At 38.1% G+C, this 19,908-nt stretch overlaps 2 protein-coding genes across 3 annotated transcripts in view; both read right to left on the reverse strand.

Annotated features, from left to right (window-relative positions):
* Positions 1 to 1,090: 1,090 nt before the first annotated feature.
* Positions 1,091 to 3,648, reverse strand: LOC144630175 (mitotic spindle assembly checkpoint protein MAD2A-like). The gene is made up of 6 exons (XM_078488474.1): positions 3,550 to 3,648; positions 3,451 to 3,466; positions 2,825 to 2,955; positions 2,235 to 2,373; positions 1,911 to 2,017; positions 1,091 to 1,467 (listed from the first exon to the last, which is right to left on the reverse strand). Exons 1-6 carry the CDS (start codon positions 3,623 to 3,625, stop codon positions 1,301 to 1,303), a joined length of 636 nt encoding a protein of 211 aa, XP_078344600.1. The 5' UTR covers positions 3,626 to 3,648; the 3' UTR covers positions 1,091 to 1,300.
* A 1,082-nt stretch (positions 3,649 to 4,730) lies between these two features.
* The window catches only part of LOC144630003 (outer dynein arm-docking complex subunit 2-like), a 31,602-nt gene continuing 16,424 nt past the window's right edge, over positions 4,731 to 19,908 (reverse strand). For both annotated transcript variants that reach the window (XM_078488268.1, XM_078488269.1), the window contains exons 18-28: positions 19,343 to 19,453; positions 18,672 to 18,826; positions 18,210 to 18,270; positions 17,183 to 17,364; positions 16,215 to 16,278; positions 15,912 to 15,962; positions 7,552 to 7,629; positions 6,556 to 6,666; positions 6,398 to 6,441; positions 5,466 to 5,643; positions 4,731 to 5,103 (exon numbers count right to left, since the gene is read on the reverse strand). In XM_078488268.1, coding sequence (XP_078344394.1) covers positions 4,990 to 5,103; positions 5,466 to 5,643; positions 6,398 to 6,441; positions 6,556 to 6,666; positions 7,552 to 7,629; positions 15,912 to 15,962; positions 16,215 to 16,278; positions 17,183 to 17,364; positions 18,210 to 18,270; positions 18,672 to 18,826; positions 19,343 to 19,453 — 1,149 coding nt within the window. In that variant the 3' untranslated portion in view covers positions 4,731 to 4,989. The remainder of the gene's footprint in view (positions 5,104 to 5,465; positions 5,644 to 6,397; positions 6,442 to 6,555; positions 6,667 to 7,551; positions 7,630 to 15,911; positions 15,963 to 16,214; positions 16,279 to 17,182; positions 17,365 to 18,209; positions 18,271 to 18,671; positions 18,827 to 19,342; positions 19,454 to 19,908) is intronic.

A 19,908-nucleotide genomic window follows, 5' to 3' on the forward strand; every position in this document is an offset into this window, starting at 1 on the left:
TAGGAGGAATGGTGGCCTAATAGTTAGCATACCGGCCTCTGAGTCCTGGCTGGGGTTGTTGCAATGTGTTTTTAGAGCAAGACAATTTATCTCTTCACCCAAATGTATAAATGGGTACTGACGAATGTAATGTTGGGGGGTAGCCCTTCATAAAACACTGATAGCAATACAGTTCTAAAAAAAAAAAAAAAAAAAAGTCTGCAATAGGATAGATTTTGGGTGTCTAGTCTAGTCTAGGGTTGCACAATCAGCTAAGCATGGTCTGGTATAGGGTAAGGGTTTCAAATTCCCAGCAGCACACCTCCACCCAAAATTATACTGGGTGCCCCACTCCCAGGTCCTAGTCACTTCATGCTGGATAAACCTGAGATAAGCTTTCGCACCTGTAGAACACTTTGGGCCAGTGCAAAAATTGGCTTTTATCTATGACTTCTGGGAAGCACATACTGAGATTGGTTAATTAGTATTGGCTATTTGACACTGCACATTAAATGACAGTTGTACTTTTTTGTGTTTAGCAAACTCTTGTGTGTAGTATTTACTCACTGGTGCACCAGGGCCATACATAGCTTGGGGGGTCAGGGGGGTCAGTTGCCCCCGCCAGGAAAACTAAAAACTAAGGAAATTAACTAAAAAAAGCTAAGAAACTAAAGGTGTGCGGAGTTTGCATCCGGAGACAAAAAATCCTAGGTATGGCCCTGTGCATTTTACTGTTTTGACTAATTTTTATAACAAAATTTATTCTCTATAAGAAAACAGATGCTTAATGCACATCTCAACAACACCAACAACAACATCAGTAACATTTATTATGGAATCCATTCTACACAATTATTATATGATACGGCACTAAATTCTCTATACGGGGCATCTTTCTATATACATATAGTAAAACTCTTAAGACTGCCCTGACTGTCTGTGTCTCAAACTACCGGTATGTTCTGTTACAGTTTGTGCACGGCTTTATAACCCACACCATAAATTGACAACAACAATCAGTTTTTGGTCCCATACTAGAAAAAATCACTTTCAAGGACCGAAAACCAATTTCAAGTACTTTCAAGGCCTTGAAATCAAACACCAGAAATTCAAGGGTTTCCAAGGGTTTTCAAGATGCGTACGAACCCTGTTTACCATTGATTTGCAGTTTGAGAAAACTGAAAATATCCTAGTTTTATAAATATTTTTTTGGGTGCTTTCTAGTCTTTCTCTCATATAATAGTTCTGCACTCTAGTACAGCTATTCTTTGCTTTACAAGCAATCTCACTGCAATAGCAGACATTTTGCTTTATTTCTTCATCAATCTTCACCCTTGTAAGATACCATTGTGTCAACTTTGTGCACAGTTGTTGAGAAGGACCTTAGCCGCACTTCTTGTGAGTTGGCGATGATCCTTGCCTGGGACTCTTCCCAACTTTCAGGAATATCTTGATCTCTGTTGGTATAGGCTAGTAGGTCAAATGCACCTAACAATGAACAAATCACATAATTTAGTGTCTTTCCCAAAAACAAAACTTGCCAACATTGGACAGGGTGAAACTCTTTACTTATGCATCTCAACAGCATTTACATGTATATGATCACTGCCTCACACATCGAAAGTAGGTAAAAAAAATCAACTCTGTGTTTGAGCCTGCAATGATGCTATGAACACCTGCAATGACGCTATCCCCCTATCCCCACCTCCCAATCATGCTTCACGCTCTCTTCTTGCTAGCGCTTGAACTCCCCTTCTCCCTCCCCTTTGAATGTCAGCCACATATACTACTGATCTCATGTATGTGTCTTGAGCAGCAAAGTTTACTTTCAGTAGCTGATAAGCTGGCTGAGGTGTGGACCATCATGGTATCATTTGTTACAGTGTACACAAAATAAAAATAATAATTAAATAATGAATAGTGTTACTTACACTGCCCATCAAGAAATGGTAGGAAGGTAACACTAGCAGTGATCTGTCGGATTACATCTCTCATTTCTCTTTGAATATCTTTTTTGCTTTTTGGTGCAGGAGGTTTACTGAAAGTAAATAAAATCAATTTTTTTTTCTCCTTAAGTTTAAATCCGCAGTATGTACACAAATGTATTGCACACTGAAGATACTACTGTACCTATTGGGCACTTCTGTAAACAATGTTACTTTGTACTACTAGTTGTTGCCCAATTTTGCTGAAACATATACCTCACAAAGTGGACATAACCTACTACCATTATTATGATTAGAGTAGATTCAAACCTTGTTGCTCCTTTCTCATCCGTTGCTTTTGTAGTGTTTTCACATTGGATATCAAACTGCCATCTTTCCACAACTTCATCTGTGTCCACCTGGCTAATTACCATGACAACACGCTGCAGAGTATTCTCCTGAAGCCAGTCTAAGAGAGAAATAAAGTAGGCTTGAAATGCTGATTTAAATATCAGTATATATAATTACAAATCTTTAGCCTCTTTTTTGTATTTGCTAAGTTGGAAGCAACACAAGAAATGATGAGCCACAAATGGCAGGGGTATAGGGCAAAGGCTTGTCCTGCCGGGTGCTGATCTCACTTTTCATGCTTCCCAAATAAGTCGCAAGACATATTATAGTTGGTTGTCTGAAAATAAGCTTTTTAAAGCTCATCAGTACGGTGGAGCAAAGGGCTTTTAAAACAGTTGATTTGATTGGCTAGATTTTAAATTTTCACTGTTAAAGATCAATGAAATCATGTGTCCCTAGAGCCACTTGTTTCTCGTGCTCCAGGATCTGCCGGTTAAAAGGGACAAGTGGTTCTGGGGTGGTTCGACTGTACAATACAAGTAATGATCATTTCTTGAAATAGGACCTACCTTTGACCTGTTCTAGCACTTTTGAAAGGTATTCTTGTAGCTCCTTGTTGTCGCACTTAAACAGCGTCATATCATAAAATTGTTCTCTTTTGAAAGAATCCGCAGGATATATTCCCCTTTGATATAAAATGCTGAGAAGTACAAAAGAAGCAAAGAATGGGAGCGATTTTACAATACCGGGCCACTTATTTACATATCTCTGAACGCTTTAAGAACGAAGCATAGTAGAAACAAAAGGAACCATTCAAATTCAATGAGATGCAAATTAGTGGCCCGGTATTCTACAGTTTAGCCCATTGTTTATATTTATTAAAGGAGGCTAAACGATCAGACATGCTAATCCGAAACAATGTTAAGCTTAATTGAAAATGTTTGTTGGTGAAATGTTCTCAATGTTTGATCAGCCAGACTTCTACAATAAATTTTATAGTACAAAATGTTAATAGTACAGTATAAAAGCGGTTATAGAACACAGATCGACTCAAAGCCTTTTTATCTTTATTAATGTCGATCAACAAGGTCACTTCATTAGAAGTTAGCAAAATAAAGTTTTAACAATAAATCAATAATTCAGACTAAAGTTTTGACCTCACGTGTTAATATGAAAAGATTAGATACAAACTTACTTGTTTATCCCATATTCTGTTAAGAAGGGAGGAAACAAAACAAGATTGGTTTAGAATAGAAGCAGATGAATTCGGAAACCCAAAAGAAAGAAAAATTACCGAAGAATTCCGTGACTAATTCTGCGCTTCCTTTCAATGTGATCGACTTGCTTTCTTGTTTGGTACTTGCCGCCATTTTTCAAAGCCAGCTAAGGTTGCAAGGGAAGCTGGGAAGAAAAATGAGGAGGACTGGAACTAGGAGCTGCGACTGGTCACGCAGATCGTCACGCAGGGTCACGCAATTTTTGTTCTTTTCACTTTCTTCCACATTTCACATTTCTCATCTTATTTTTTTTGTATCCAAACAATCTTTCTTGCCTCTAAACTTGTTGACTACTAGCTGTTTTCCACTTTCTTGTAGACTATTGAGCATGATTTTTAAAACGCGCACGCGAGAAGGGTTAACATGTCGGTCGTCGAGTCGTCGGCGCCTTGTCGGCCTACAGATAGAGTTGTTCGGCCTCCGGCCCTGGGAAGCTCTCGGTGGCCAAATAGTAAAACTATGAGCTTTGTTTGGTCGCATCCTTTCCCTTTCGATACACCTTGCCACCAATAAAACGAAATCACATATTGGAAGGGGGGGGGGGGAAATTACCTTTGAAGGGGTAGTGAAGTGGTATCAGGACAACTCTCCCCCCAATTTGGACGATTAGCCCCCTACATTCAGTGGATATCGAGTCGACAATTCCGCTTTTTTTGGAGTGAAATGTGAAATAGTTGTTTCCCTCCTCGTGAAATAGACTTGATCCCAGTTGTTCAAAGAGTTGATAACGCTATCCACCGGATAAATCGTTTTCCAGTGATTAACAAAACAAACTACGCTATCCACTAGATAGTGATTTTTCTGATAGATAGCGTTTATCTATCTTTTAAACCGGGTCCTGGGCGGAGAGAGTTAAAGAAGAAGTAGGAGGCAGGGTAAGAGTTGAGTGTTTTGACCAAGAAAACAACACAAGGAGAATCACCGGGCTTGAATTGTCAATCTTTAGATCTCGATGAATCCGGATGCACTATTCACCTCAAAACTCTCATAAACATTTTATTTTATTTAATTATTGTCAATCTTTAGATCTCGATGAATCCGGATGCACTATTCACCTCAAAACTCTCATAAACATTTTATTTTACGTTGAATATGGCCGGAGCCCAGATGTCAAAACTACAAAAAAATGTAACGACAAACAAAGACCTTCATCAGAATAAAAAAAAAGATTAATATTTTTATTAGGAGTATGTTGTGGTAAAAGTAATACAACAGCTGTATACTTTACGCTATAAATACATCATCTCTCCACAAACGATTTTTAATACCATAGTTCCTTTCCTATATTACAGATCAACGAAATAGCTGATATCGAGACAGACAGAAGAGAAATACCTTAGCGGTGTTTAATTTTTTCCTATACAAAAAAAATTACCCATACAGCTACCAACAATCTCAAGATCAACGCTTAAGAAATATGTCACAGGCTCTGATTGGTCAATGTACAAAATTGTTAATCAGTTATAACGAGCTTTCTCATTGGCTAATGCCAGTCTTCTGATGTTGCCAAGGCAACCAGCGGCGGCCTCTTGGAGAACTTCGTCAGACGAACCAACCATTTCGAGAAGATACTACAATAGAGAGAGATGAACAAAAATAATGTATTAGGAATGTCATAAGTTCTTCTTCCGTTCCAAAATTTAAATTTTTGGCTTCCAGGGTGAAAACGCGCGCCAATTTAAAATTCCATTTCCAAATGACTGAAAGAAATAACTTTAGTTGCAGTTGGATGTTTAAGGGATAGTTAAGGGATAGTTAATTTGAAGAAAAGATTCATTAAACGGCTCTTGTTGTTAATGAAAGTTATTGTCACTTTTCTAAGAACGGCTTCAGCCGGATTTTTGGCATATACTAATTTATTGATAATACTTTAACAGACATTTACTGAAGGAGTCTTTAAAAGAAGTAAAAACACCAAGCATACAATTTTTACCTTAACGACTCCACTATTATGCATAGAAATGCAATTGTCTGGGTCACGTGAGAGCTGATGGAGCGCACGCGCAGTTGCTCTGTGTACATCCGGGTTCTTTGACTTGAGGTAGTTAACCAATGGTGGTACAGCACCCGCTTGGCCAAAGGCGACTCGGTTATTACCCCACGTACAGCATCTGGGAACGAAAAGAAATGCAATTGTGAGTTTTGTCATCCACTTTAATCTTGTTCCATCTTAGCCATCCTTGTAACTTTATCCGCTACCACCATCCTTTTTGCTTTAAATTTACTAGTCTAGGTAAATAGATGGCTCCTTTTTAGCGTAAGATGCTGAACATCTGAGAGAAATGTCCGAGATCCCAGCTGAAATTTTCCAAACTGATGAAATATCACTACAGAAATCTATCAACGTGCATATACACGAAGGAATATGTTGCAGGGCCACATTGCAGCGTCATGTAGCTGGGCAAAAACACACGTATGAAAACATGGCAGGGGCATGTTGCAGCGACACGTACCCTAAAAGTATTGGCACACACGAGGGGACGCGTCGCTGCAACGTCTCCCCGCTACATTTTGTTTTGTGTGAATGTACATATTGTGATTTTGTCGCTTTGTGTGTCAGCACCGTTAGTGTCTGTGTTTGGATAAATGGGAAAAAACCATCCAGAAACACTTAACGGGTTTCTTTAGTGTAGCGCCATCAGTTTTTGAATTTTGTGGTTTGAATCTCAACTGTGTCTCTTGAATACTTAGATAACGGTGTTTGAAGAGAGATGATTCTCTACTTAGCTTAATTCGAACCATATCATTGAAAAATGAAACAAAACAAATCTAAATCGAGCTTCAAATTTGAAGCGAGAAAATTTAAGTGTATGAAGTGGCTTTCAAACGGCTGGTTGTTAAAAGATTTTTTTTTCTTTTACTTACCTGGCAATTGATTCAGCTAAATATTGACGTAGGCGGTCATCAGTCTGAAAAATTAAACAATGAAATATCAAAATCACTCAAAAGTGTTATACAGTTAATTTAAGTTCAGCACTCGAAAGACACGCGTTCTGAAATTCCATATTGTTCTTTAGCCTCACCGTGGTCGCCAGTTTGGCAAGCATGGGTACCACTCCATGATCTGTGATCACTGCAAGATTTTCTTCATCCTTTGCTATGTTAGCGATAGCAGCGCACACACTTGCCAAAACCTGAAATGTTAAAATAAGGAAGATCAACGTCTAAGCTGTCATCCTATGGCAATCTCCAAAAAGAAAATGTTAGATGTTGTAAGGGCGTGGAGTTACAGTTAGGCTTCCAAAATCCTGAATTCGAGATTTTGGAAGCCAAAATCTTACCCCTGGTTTAAGACGGAATCCATCAGGCAATCGAGTTATAATAAATTGAGTTGGACAAAAATCGAGTGCCAAAATAATTTAAATCCTGTTGCGTTATTTTCTACCTTTTTTGAAAGCTAAAGTAATTATCCTTGATAATACCAACAACAATTACTCATCAGAGCCTGAGAAAATGAATGACAAAGTTCATATAAACATGTAAACTTTAGGTTAAATCTCACTCGCACGTTTAGCTTTTTTGTAAATTTTTTGAATCTGGTAATAGCGGCAAGCCGAAGCCGAAGTTTACGCTTAAAATAAGTGGTCGTCCGATTCGAATTTGAACTTAATATTTGGCAAGGTTACTATTTAATGTAAGTACTTTCCAAAACCGAAGAGAAAAGGCAAAGTAAAATTTTGATCATAGTACCACTTTAAGCAATTTAGTGGAATTCAGTGGAACTTTGAAATTTGTTTTCGATGTTTGGTGTTGTCAGAAATGATTATCTTTTGATAAGATATTTGAAACAGTAAAACAGAAGTTTGCAATAAGATGTAAATAATTTTGGTACAAAGTTTTGTCGAATTAATACTCGAAGTTCCTGGCGGATTCCGTCTTAACTGTATTGCTAGTTGAACTCTTTGTAAGAAACAATCGTACATAACATAAAACCAAAATTAAAAAGTCCTTCAGGAACTAGAAAAAAAGGATACTCCAAGAAAAAATTTAATGTTTTGTTCGGAAAATTACGGGCTTACCTCTCTGTCACTGGATTTCAACAAGCTAACGATTAGTTCCAGTCCTCCAACAAACGATCGCACCATTTCTCCAGCGTCCTGGGAACGGGTAAATGGGAACAGTCACAAAAATAGGCCAATTCCGATATATTAATATTCTAACTTGGTTCCGAGGCTTGGGGGAATAAAACAAAAGAAATGATTTATTCATCCATCAACCTCGATGTGATATCTTTTGTTTTATTCCCCCAAGCCTCGGAGCCAAGTTAGAATTTTAATATATCGGAAATGGCCTATTAAAATGCAATGTTTTGTAACTGTTGTGGTTATGTTGTGGTTCAATTTTATCCTTGGTTCAAATTCCATTTTCTTTTGTTTTAGGGTATGGTAATGTATGATAATGAGTTTAAAACAAAGGAAAATAAAATTTGAACCAAGGATAAAATTAAGCCACAACAAGTTTTCAATTTGAGAAATATGATGACCCCTAGTTACGTTAAAGCTTTAACGGTTCGAGGCCAAAGTATTTCAAAAACTTTAATAAAGATCTTTTTAGTTTATGCTAAGGTGGATCGACAAGTAAATCTTAAAAACTTAAATTACTCTTCCTCTTCCTTGTTTGTTTGCATAACACCTGCCTTGCTGTCTTCACAAATGCCGCTCGAAGCTCGCGAAGACGCCAACAATACAAAAATGGATTGATGGAAGAATTTATAAATGCTGTAGTATCGGCTATAAGATCCACACGTTCGTGCAGCAATTAGGGAAAAAACTGAATTTAGCATGGAAATAAACCACGGTGTGTAACACAGGATCATCATTATGTATTATATAAAAGTGTTTTTGGCACTTTTCGTCAAACGCAGGAGCCTCTGATTAATAACGTCTTCGAAGTTCAAGCTTTCCATAGCCTGTTGTTGAACATGAATTTGTAACTGATGCTAACGAAAAATCCGGTAGATTTTTGATGCGACAAAATTGGAAATTCTAAGACGAATGATAATATCAACAGCTGCAATAAAATTGTATTGTATTAACACATTTTCAACACACAAAATAACGTTCTTTTCAAAATCTCAGCCTCGGGGTTATTCTTTAAATATTATTAAAATTGCTCAAAAATAAAATGAGAAAATGAATTAAAATGAACGTCGTTGATGAAGCGGATTCGTGGTTGAGAAATGTTCTTTTTATCATTCATTTTTCCCTTTATCTACATGTATACAGTTTTAAACGTGTGGAATATTTTAAACATGTTGATTGTTTAACAACATTTTCCCTATTCAGAGTTATCCTGCAATATTTAAAATAAATTGCCTTTAATTATTGTGCTTTTATTGATTTATTCCTTCTTCGTTACGCTTATTTGTCGTTATTTTATTTGTCGTTATATTTCGATTGGTAAATTAAAAATAATAAAATGGCCTCTACTAGGGTTTTTGTGAGAGAAGTGAGGTTTTGAGGTTTCGGAAAGTGGATGCATTTTACTGATTATATGTTTTCAACTTAACCGGCAAAATTCTTCCTTTCTCTAAATGACAAAACTAGCTAAAAAGGAACAAAAGCAGTTCTTGCCGTACGTTTGATGCTAATAACATTTCTTCAAAAAGGATTACACTTGTAATTGATAATAATAATAATTTATTTCTAGTGCATTACATTAAAAATCTCAATGCCCTTACAAGTAAAAATATTTAAAATTACAAGGTATACCCCGATACATCCAAAAGCAGAAATGTCATACGTTATAATCCAAGAATATTCACAAGAATATTTCAGCCTAAAATCGACAAAAAAATAAGAACATTCAGCCTGGGCCGAAAAAACAATATTCTTATAGAAAAAAAAAAAGAGTGTATTTATCCATGGTAAAAGGTTTAAAGCTTCTAAGCTTGTTAGCCCGTGTAAAACTTAAAATTTAAAAATACATGCAAAATGATATTCTAATAAATGTTAAAAAATACAACATTCACTACTAACTACAATTTAAAATTTCAATAAAATTTAAAAACATCTTCTTTCAGTATGACTGTCTGCGCTGATAACGTCTTGAAGCTGATATTTGGAATGTTCTTGCCTCTCGCTACATTAAGAAAGGACTTAAAGGAGCAATGTCACGAAATTTTAAGTCATTTCTCTGAATACTTTCAAATTGAAAGAAACCTCAAAATAACAATTTTCTAACATAGAAAAACAACAAAGGAGTAATAATAATGCGAAAATAATCAAGGATGATTTCGACTGACGAAGATTTAGACGGATTACGAACAAAAAACTTGAAAAAAACTTTTTCAAGATGCGTTGTCCGTGACGTAGCTCCTTTAAAATTACTTGTTCTAATGTACAGGTGTTGCGGATGGGTTTCTCCAAATAACGGATCCCCTGTGGGCGTTAGAGTGTTTTATATAGTTTGTATTAAAACGCAGTACCACAGCTTTGTTGCAGTTCCTGAGGCAATGCTTGTTTTCCGCCTGGACAATGATGTGACGCATACCAGGTGCTAAAAACACATCCAAAACCTTATTAACAAACAGGTAGAAGAAATCTCTTGCGTAGTTAGCAGTTCAAAAACGATCGAAGATTCGAAGCGGAGAAACCAAGATGAACTCGAGTGGTACGATCACCTTAGAATGTGTCACTTACGAATTCGTCGGTGACGTGCCAAAGCACTTTTCCACACCAGCCTACAGTGTACTCGCCTTCAACACCATCATCCTCGTAGTGACCTGTCCTTTTGCCATTGTACTGAACGTCCTGACGATGATCGCCGTGAAGATCAAGGCGCGACTGCAAAGTATGTCTAACATAGCGCTGGCCTGCTTAGCAGTAACTGATGCGATGGTCGGAATCCTTGTCCAGCCTCTTATGATTTGTTTTTTTATTATGACACTACAAGGAGAAACCACAAGCGATGCATGTCTATTGCGAATTGTAACGAAATATTCGATTAACTTTTTTAGCTTTTCTTCACTTGCCCACTTAGTTATAATGAATGCGGATCGGTACATGGCTATCAAACAAAGCTACAGTTACGATGAAATCGTCACCAAAACTCGTGTGCTGATTGCTTCTGTCATTGCGTGGATCTTCACTACAGCGGTACTCACTTTCCATTTCATCGACCACAACTTATTTTTGTCTATCCAAAATTCGTTCATAATTGTATTTATGGTGTTAATTACAATCAACAGTGCAGTGGTTTATTGTGAGGCTCGCCGTCACGAAAGGCACATAGCAGCTCATCATGTTTCCGTGGAAGCCAGAGAAAGGTTTTTAAAGGAAAAACGAGCCCTAAAACTGACCACTACTATTGTTGTTATGGTGTTTTTAAATTATCTGCCTATAATTAGTTTCAGAATAACGACGAACTTTCTTAAAGACAGATTCTCGATAGATACAGTTTATGCAGTTTATTTCTCTGCTACAACTTTAGTTGTGGTTAACTCTTTTATAAACCCGCTTATTTATTCTGTCAGATTAAGACAGTTTCGTGTTGCATTTATTGAGTTACTTTTGAAGAAAAACCGCTTGGAAGCTGAAGAGTTTGAAAAGAACATGTTTGGACCACGAAATGCTGCGTCCAACGATGAAACCAACCAGGGAGGGGAGACAGAGGAGCAAAATGTCAACCAAGTGAAAACTAACATTGACATTAAAATAATAAACCAGGAAGGAGATCGAGAGGAGCAAAACGTAAACCAAGTGAATGCTGGCATTGACATTGGCACAAACCAGGGAGGGGAGAGAGAGGAGCTAAATATCGACCAAGTAAATGTTGACACCGAAACTGACACAAACTAGGGAGGAGAGAGAGAGGAGGAAAATTTCAACCAAGTGAATGTTGATACCGAAACTGACACAAACTAGGGAGGAGAGAGAGAGGAAGAAAATGTCAACCAAGTGAATGTTGATACCGAAACTGACACCAACCAGGGAGGGGAGAGAGAGGAGCAAGAAATTAACCGAGTGAACGTTAACGAATAACAACAATAAATAAAACAAATCAGGGTGTTTGTAAATATGTAAAAAGTTAATGAAAATCGTCGCTTTCTTGTGTAAATAACTGATAGCATATAATGTTTCAAGGCTCTTTCCCTGCCGGTAAGAGCACGTTACATGTAAAAGAAACGAAAATAAATATATCAAAAGGTAACATCGGTATCAGAGTTCATGAATGAAGATCGTGGAAGAAGGGACACTTCAGTATATGTCTCATATACAGTACACTAAGCCTCAAGCTTCGTCTCTGCAAAGATGACTCAAAACTGGCACACCTTCTTCTATATACGACGTTTCATTTAAAGTAAAAAATAAAGTAAGAATATTAAACAAAAGGTGGTAATTTAAGAGTCTTTTGGTAATAACAAGGCATACTTAGTCTTTTCTGAAGCTGGCTACTTATTTACCCGGTACCCTGTGGGGGGGGGGGGGGGACTCCCATATGAAAAGGGCAGGGATACTCGTCGTCTTGGATTTTTGGTCTCGATAAGGGTTGCACACCAAGAAATATAGGCTAATTATTTTGAATATTGCAGGATTACTCTGAGATGGGAACATGTTGTTAAACAATCAACATGTTTAAAAATTCTCACGCGCATAAAACTGCATACATGTAGATAAAGGGAAAATGAATGTTTAACAGCACCTTTCTCAACCATGAATCCGTTTCATCAACGACGTTCATTTTAATTCATTTTCCCTTACAATTCAGTGTTAAATCAGCCCAAAACATTTCGAAACTTCATTCGACTTTAAAGCTGTATTTAAGCAATAATTTTTGGTTAATGGCAACGTACCAAATGAACCAAAGAACCATAAGCACATAAAAAAAAAATAAAAATAAAACAACTAAAACAGTTATTCCAAAGTAATGCTTATAGGTGTTGTTACAGTTGCTAACGGCTGGGAGCAGTGGCCTTGTTTAATAAATGTTTAGTGCTTCAGTCCATTTTTACAATAAAAATTAACGGTAAAATTTCGCAACGTTTCGACCGATCTTCGGTCATTATCAAGCTAAATGTAAGAAATAAAATTTGCATAGATATATATATATATATATAGCTACAAAGGGGTAAAAATGTGTGAGAAATATTGATGAAGTAAAAATATGTATGTATGTAAAAATGTATGTTAAAAGAATTTACAAAGTAGTTGCTAAAAAACAATAAAAAGCATGCAAAACTAGTTAATAAAATTTTTTTTAAAACTTTCGCACGAATAGAGTCAGATTGTACATTGAGACTTGGTCTGCACCTGTTCCTAAGACACTTTCTCCGAAGGCTCCGCTCGTTCCGAAGACATGAGTCCATTTTTAACCATGAAAAAAACAAATTAAAATAAACGGAAAATGCATAACTCACTGATGAAACATAAAATTTGACTTTCTTACGTAAAAAGAGTGTATTACTGTCAGATAAGCCCACTTCACGACAAGATATCCAACTTAAAATATTTTAGCAATCATTTTTAGTTAATTAACGGAGATTTCAACAAAGGAAAATCACTGCACAAAAACAGTTGTTAGAAAAAACACGAGTGGGCCTTCAATCAATCAAATATTTTAATTCAAATACATCTTCGCTCATGCTTGGGAATTTACCATTTGGTAAAGTTATCATTTTTAGTAAAACAGAATGGTTCAAATTGAAACTGTTTTTCCTCGGTTTCGAACAAAAATTAAATGCGTAAAAGAAAAACAAAATTAATCCATCACAAATACAACAATGTACATAGCCACTTGAATACATGTGAGAACCAAACGTAGTTCACACGGTAATGTTGAAAACACATCGGAACCTTAATAACAAACAGATCGAAGAAGTCTCTCGTAGTGAACAGTTCACAAACGATCAGAGATTCGAAGCGTTAAAGCCGAGATGAACTCAAGCCTGCAAAGTCAGACTAGCACGATCCCCTCAGAATGTGCCATTTACAATTACGTTGGTGAAGCGCCACGGTACTTTTCCACACCAGCCTACAGTGTAATGGTCATCAACATCATCATCCTCGTAGTGACCTGTCCTTTTACCATTGTACTCAACGTGCTGACGATGATCGCCGTGAAGATCAAGACGCGCCTGCAAAGTATGTCTAACACAGTGCTGGCCTGCTTAGCTGCAACTGATGCGATGGTCGGGATCTTTGTCCAGCCTCTAATCATTTGTAATAAATAACCAAAACACCATTGTAATGGTGTTTTTAAATTATTTGCCCATAATTAGTTTTAGGAGAATGACGAATGCTCTTAAAGACAGATTCTCGATAGATACAGTTTATGCAGTTCATTTCTCTGCTACGTCTTTAGTTCTCGTTAACTCTTTTTTGAACCCGCTTATTTATTCTGTCAGATTAAGACAGTTTCGTGTTGCATTAATTGAGTTACTTCTGAAGAAAAACCGCTTGGAAGCTGAAGAGTTTGAAAAGAACATGTTTGGATCACGAAATGCTGCTCCCAACGATGAAACCAACCAGGGAGGAGAGACAGAGGAGCAAAATGCTCGCATTGACATTGAGACAAACCAGGGAGGGGAGAGACAGGAGCCACATATCGACCAAGTAAATACTGATACCGAAACTGTAACAAACCAGGGGGGAGAGAGAGAGGAAGAAAATGTCAACCAAGTGAAAACCGACACTGAATCAAACCAGGGAGGGGATAGAGAGGAGCAAGAAATTGACCAAGTGAACGTTAACGAATAACAACAAAAGCGAAACAAATCAAGGTGTTTCTAAATATGTAAAACGTTAATGAAAATCGCAGCTTTCTTGTGTAAATAATTGATGGTGGTCTTAGTAATCAGTAGATTATACTTTGCATTAAATTTTAAGGCTTGTTTCCCTGTTGGGTCAAGCGTGTAACATGTAAAAAAAACGACAATAAATATATCATAAGGTGATTTCAGTATTAGAGTTCATGAATGAAGCTCGTGAAGGAAGGGACACTTCAGGATATCATATACAGTATACTTAGTTTCAAACTTCGTCTTTGCAAAAATGACTCAAAACTGGTACACTTCCAATACGAATTAACACATGTTTGGCAATTTACGAGTCTTTTGGTAATGACAAAGCATACTTAGTCTTTTCTGATTATCTGGTTTTTTGGTTATTTATTAAGCTCTCTCGGTGGGTGGGGGGGCGGGAGTAATTCCGGTTTCCATAGCACAAAGTGACTTGGACCTAACTCATCCCCAGTCGTGTCTCTGTCACTATAAATATTGTCTCGTAGTGACAGAGAGACGACTGGGGACGAGTCAGGACTAGAACTATTGCTCTCCTACGATGATTATCTCCTAGTCTCCCTTTTAAACAAGTGTATTTAAAGCTTGGTTTAATATTTCATCCAAAATTAGCTTTATCGATGTCTTTTTAAAGTTTCGATCTTTACAAGTGTATTGAAACCCTAATAAAATTTATGTATCATTTTGTTTTCATTGCAATGATTCCTCCTATCTTTATAAGTCTAAAGAAATTCAATTTTGGATTTTTTTATAATTTCTGGGGTGAAAATTACGTAACTTTGCAATTGATTTTATTTCAAAGGCTGGATATTAATAGTGAATTCAGACCCAAAGATTAGATTGTTACAAGTGCATTGATACAATAATTTGTAGATTGCTATTATCTGCGCATTTCCATACGTAAAAAGGTGCGGCATTTCACTCTTATTACACAAGTGCGTTCATTCAATAGCACGTAGTGCAGCCTTCTTCAGCGAGCCGTACAAATCTTGATATGACGACCAAAGCTTTAAAAAAGATAGAATGATGTATTTCTATGCTAATATCAGCTATTTTTTCCTATCAATGAACAAACACTTTGATCTTAGCCGATACAGCGTTCAGTAACTCGTCCGTCAATCCATTTTTGTACTGCTGGCGTCTTCGCGAGCTTTGAACGGAAGTTGTAAAAACAGCAAGGCAGATGTAAAGAAATGGAGTAAAACTAGTGACCAGAATCATCACGGTGTAATATGTAAAAGTGTTTTGGCACTTTTCGTCCTGGCAAGGTGTTCTGATTAACAACTTTAAAATTCGAAAAGGGTGGGGAATTTGACGCTCTGTGAAGCCCTTACCGATGGGGCAATTGACAGTGTAAACTGCCAACATCGTGGGGAATTCGACCAAAATTTATCGGAAAAGTCAAACGCCCAGGGGGCTTGCCGTTTGGGGGGGGGGGAGGGGGGTGTGACGGCCATTCTTGGATTTGACTGATACATAAATCACTCGCAACCAAGACAAGAACTTTCTGAAGCAAGACAAGGTTTTTCCTGGCCAATGCGAGTTAACAAAAATGTTCTTTTTCTAAAGGTTAATTAATCCCCCCTCCCCCCAAACCGTTATACATCAGTGCCTCATTTCTAATGGGGTTTCATGACATACCTTTGCATTTTCGATGCAGGGGCAAATGGCCCAGGCTGCACTGGACTGCACCTGTTGAAACAAAAGGAGCAAGTGGCGTTTATACATCATACTTACAGCAAATTTCACACAGATATTCACAACGAACAAGCGTAACTTACAAACTATGTTGACGAATAATAAGAACATAATATGAGATATTGTCAGTCACGAAAACCTGTAGATTATTTTTCTTAAGATCTTGTCACATAACCATAACCCCTGGCTAGGCTTGAAAACATCTTGTATTATGGCAAGGAACGTGTTACAGAGAAATAAACACACCTTTGGGTTATTGGACTTGAGAAGAGACCACAAAAGACGCACTCCATCAAGGCGGTCGATAATACTAAAATGAAAAAAGACAACAGTGAATATAAAACCAGTTAAAAAGGGTTTAACGTTTGCGTGTGGTCTCTAGCTTCTTTCTTTATATAAGACTAAAACCTTTAACTGAAAAATGCCAAAACCGTCGATTAAGAGCAACATTTGTATTTTTGTTGAACACAATAAAGGCTTAGAATGATTTTATACCTGAAACCAAAAGGAAACAACGTTGCTGTACTTCAGATGGGTGAGCGCATCTTTGTTATGTTACTTACAGGCTAAAGCCCTTGCCAAACAGCAACGCAACTGGACGCAAATTGTCGCAAGTTGAACTTGCGTACAGACTTGCGTTGGCTGGCCAAACGGACTCGCAAGTTTACTCGCAAGTGCACCCAAGTTGTCAAAAAAGCCATTTCAATGCTACTGCGCACGCTGAAATTCAGTACTTGAAGTAAACAGCAAGACTTGCGTTGACTTGCGTTGGGTGGCCAAACGGTGAAAAACTTGAGCTGACTTGAGTGCAAATTTGTTCTCGACCAAAGTGTACGCACGTCAACGCAAGTGCACGCAAGTCCTGGCCAAACGGAGACGCAAGTGGACGCAAGCGGAAAACTCAGCGTCTACTTGCGTCTCCGTTTGACCAGGTCTTAAGAGAAGGTTATAAAATACAGTCGCTACTGACAGGCAAAATGCATTTGACCTACTAAGCCGGTTTTTATTCCCGTCAGTTGTAAAGCATGAAGCGACTGGGGTTTTTGTTAGCCCTGAAGGGAAATGCTAGTCCACTGCATGTAGGTTACTATTTTGTCAGATTGCCTTAACATTTAGCAAGAACCTATTTATACCCCTGGGCTGAGTGACGTTCTTTAAGAGTAACGTTTCCTTTGCATAAGTGGATTATCAGTGAAACTAGTGCAAGTACTCACGCCATGTTGTCAGGCTCGGTCGCACAGGCCCCCACGGCATTGGTAACATTGACCAAGAGAGCCTGGTTCGTACTGGTCAGCAGGTTCACTAGTGAAGGTATGCCGCCGGCTTTACGGATGGTCGTTCTGTTAGCTGGAATTTGAGCGCACTCACCCAGCGCTCCGACCACGTTGATTAATACCTGTATAAAAGGACATTAACAACCATAATCAGTAAGAATCGATAGATAGTATGATGCTTTCTAAAAGTTGTTTCTCATATGATCGCCGCGATCGTTCCTATAGCATCGATTGTTTGCAAATACTGAGACGATCGTAGGCGATCGAAGCGATTGGAAGCGATCGGAGGTTCTCATATGATCGTCCCGATCGCCTGGTATGAGCGAAGACCTACGAAAAACAATCTTTTTAGCCCTAGATCCAACACAATGGCAGCCTTTAATGAAAGAGCAAAACTCGTAGCCTCCTATATTCTCAGTTATTGCAGTTTAACGGCGAAGAAGGGAAAGAGAATCTAAAAGGATAGAACACGCGCGATGCAACTGATCGTGATCGCCCCAATCGCCGCAGTCGTTAGCGATCGTCTGTGTAATGTTTTCATAATGTAATTGCTCCGTTCGCAAGAAAACTTTTTGAAGTGACAGAGGCGATAGAAACGATTGGAACGATTATATAAGAACCAGCCTTTAATGGTTAGATACATTTGATTTGCTGCAAAGGTTTACGAACCAATATAAGTTAAGAGAAGATCGTCGTCCAAGGAAAAGAGAAACGGACTTCGGGAGAGCAAAACGAAAATCGACAAGGAGGAGGGAATGGAAAAGTTATTCCTTTGCCTGTCCCCTCCCTTCCTCGATTTTTTCCTCGCCCCAGATCCTCCCTTGCTAACACGAACAAGAGCTAACGTTTGAGATCTCGGCCACACAATCTCGAAAGAGCCGTTGACTTCTGTTCCCGGGGCCCGGGCTTCTGTTATGGACATAATGCTTAGAGTCAGTGTAAAAGCAAGTGATCTTTGTTACATTACCTCCTCTGGCTGTTCGTTTAGAAGAGATACCAACTGCTCGATAGCTTTTAGTTCTTGAAATCTGCAGACAGTAAAAATCAATAACTTCATTGGACGAAATCAGCACAACGGAACTTAGAAACGGTTTTACAACCCTGATTTCATTCAACCTCAGGTATAGCTAAAAAATCATACGAATCGCTTAAGTCTTTCGTAAGGGCATTGATTGAACAAAGAATAGCCTGTGTACAGCCGTCCCGCTCCCCTCAAAAAAATCGGGGAGAAAACGTCTGTGTTTTGGCGACGTTAATCGTGTTCCGCGGCGGGTGGTTTTCCCGGAATGTGTGGAAAATGATCTGATTGGCCCTTACACAAAAACCATTCATTGTACACAGGCTACCAAAGAACACTTTGGTACAAAACCGCATGAAAATAATAGTGGAAAGAAGAGAAAATAATAAAACAGCGCGACTCTATTCCTACCTTGTTACGTTCTCACGGCTGATGGAACATTTCCAAATGGCTCCCGTGGCAGCTGCGAGTAATTCTTTATTTTCAATATTGAACGACAGAGATACCAGAGGGTCCAGGCCCCCATACTTCCGAACAAGCTCACGGGTTTCATCATCCTCGGCACACTGGAAACGAATTTACATGTAGTATATCTACTAAGTAACAGCTCTGTTTGTAGACAGTGAGAAATATGTTCGCATAAAAGTGTTCGGTATGAAAATTTTAGAACGTACTTTTTATTCTGGTAATAAACTTCTTCCCCGGATGAAAGCACAACCCGTATTACCTATACCTTTGATGGGTACCAAAGGTGACAAAGCCCATGTTTTGTTCAAAGTTAACACACCATTGACTTTTATCAAAAGTTCCTGTCAAAGCCGTAATAACTTTGACGCGCGTCAAATGTTTCAGAATGTTTGTCAAAGGTGAAATCAAAAGTGCTCTTCACCTTTGACCTTTGTCATGCAACATTTCCCCTTCGTTTGAAATGATGCGAATCAAAGGTACAGTAGACGAAGGGTAGCGGCAAAAACGAAGATCGAAGACCCGAGTGAAAAGAGACTTTTCGTGCAACGTAAGTCCTCATTCTCCGTAAGTGTAAGTGCCTGACTAGTAAATGTTTTACCGAGAGCAGTTCTTACCTTAAAGATTGCACTGGCACAGTGCATTTGAAGTTCTTGATTTTCGCTCTTTAAGTTTCTCACGAGGTCCTCGATCATGCCTTCAGTGCGAATAGCAAGTCTGTAACTGGCCTGAAAACAAAATGTTCATTGAAAACTTAGCTTGCAATTGTATCACTCTCGGGAACAGAGAAGTTTCCAAATACCGTAAAATTAAGATAAAAGTCTTGGGCTTATAAATTATTTGACCAAAAGGCTTTTTTGGTGATTTTATTTTTGTGGGGAGGGCTTTTTATCGAAAGCAGTTTGGCGTTTCAATAAAGTTTGGGTTTATATTTGGGAGGTATACCGCGTCTGAACATTTTTAGGTGCATACTGAAGTACTAACCATGAACCGGTAGACCTCTATTTAAACCATAAAAAATGTTTTTGTCTTACAGAGTACTGAAATGTTGTCTCGTTTTGCGGAACGTTTCGGGAATAACCCCTTCACCAGCAACTTATTATTTTTTCTCTATTTAAATCATAACGATATGAAACTCCAAACAAGTCCTACAGTGGTTTAATAACCACACTCTAGCAACAAC

The sequence above is a fragment of the Oculina patagonica genome, chromosome 11, assembly GCF_052425735.1.
Source record: "Oculina patagonica isolate OP01 chromosome 11, crgOcupat, whole genome shotgun sequence".
Lineage (NCBI taxonomy): Eukaryota > Metazoa > Cnidaria > Anthozoa > Scleractinia > Oculinidae > Oculina > Oculina patagonica.

What these genes read in the sequence shown, in the direction of transcription:
- LOC144630175 (XM_078488474.1), bottom strand. Translation starts at nt 3,625, where the DNA reads ATGGCGGCAAGTACCAAACAAGAAAGCAAGTCGATCACATTGAAAGGA. An exon ending in AGTGCTAGAACAGGTCAAAG is followed by an intron (nt 2,374 to 2,824) that starts GTAGGTCCTATT and finishes TTTCTCTCTTAG; the next exon opens with ACTGGCTTCAGGAGAATACT. An exon ending in ACCATTTCTTGATGGGCAGT is followed by an intron (nt 1,468 to 1,910) that starts GTAAGTAACACT and finishes GTTCATTGTTAG; the next exon opens with GTGCATTTGACCTACTAGCC.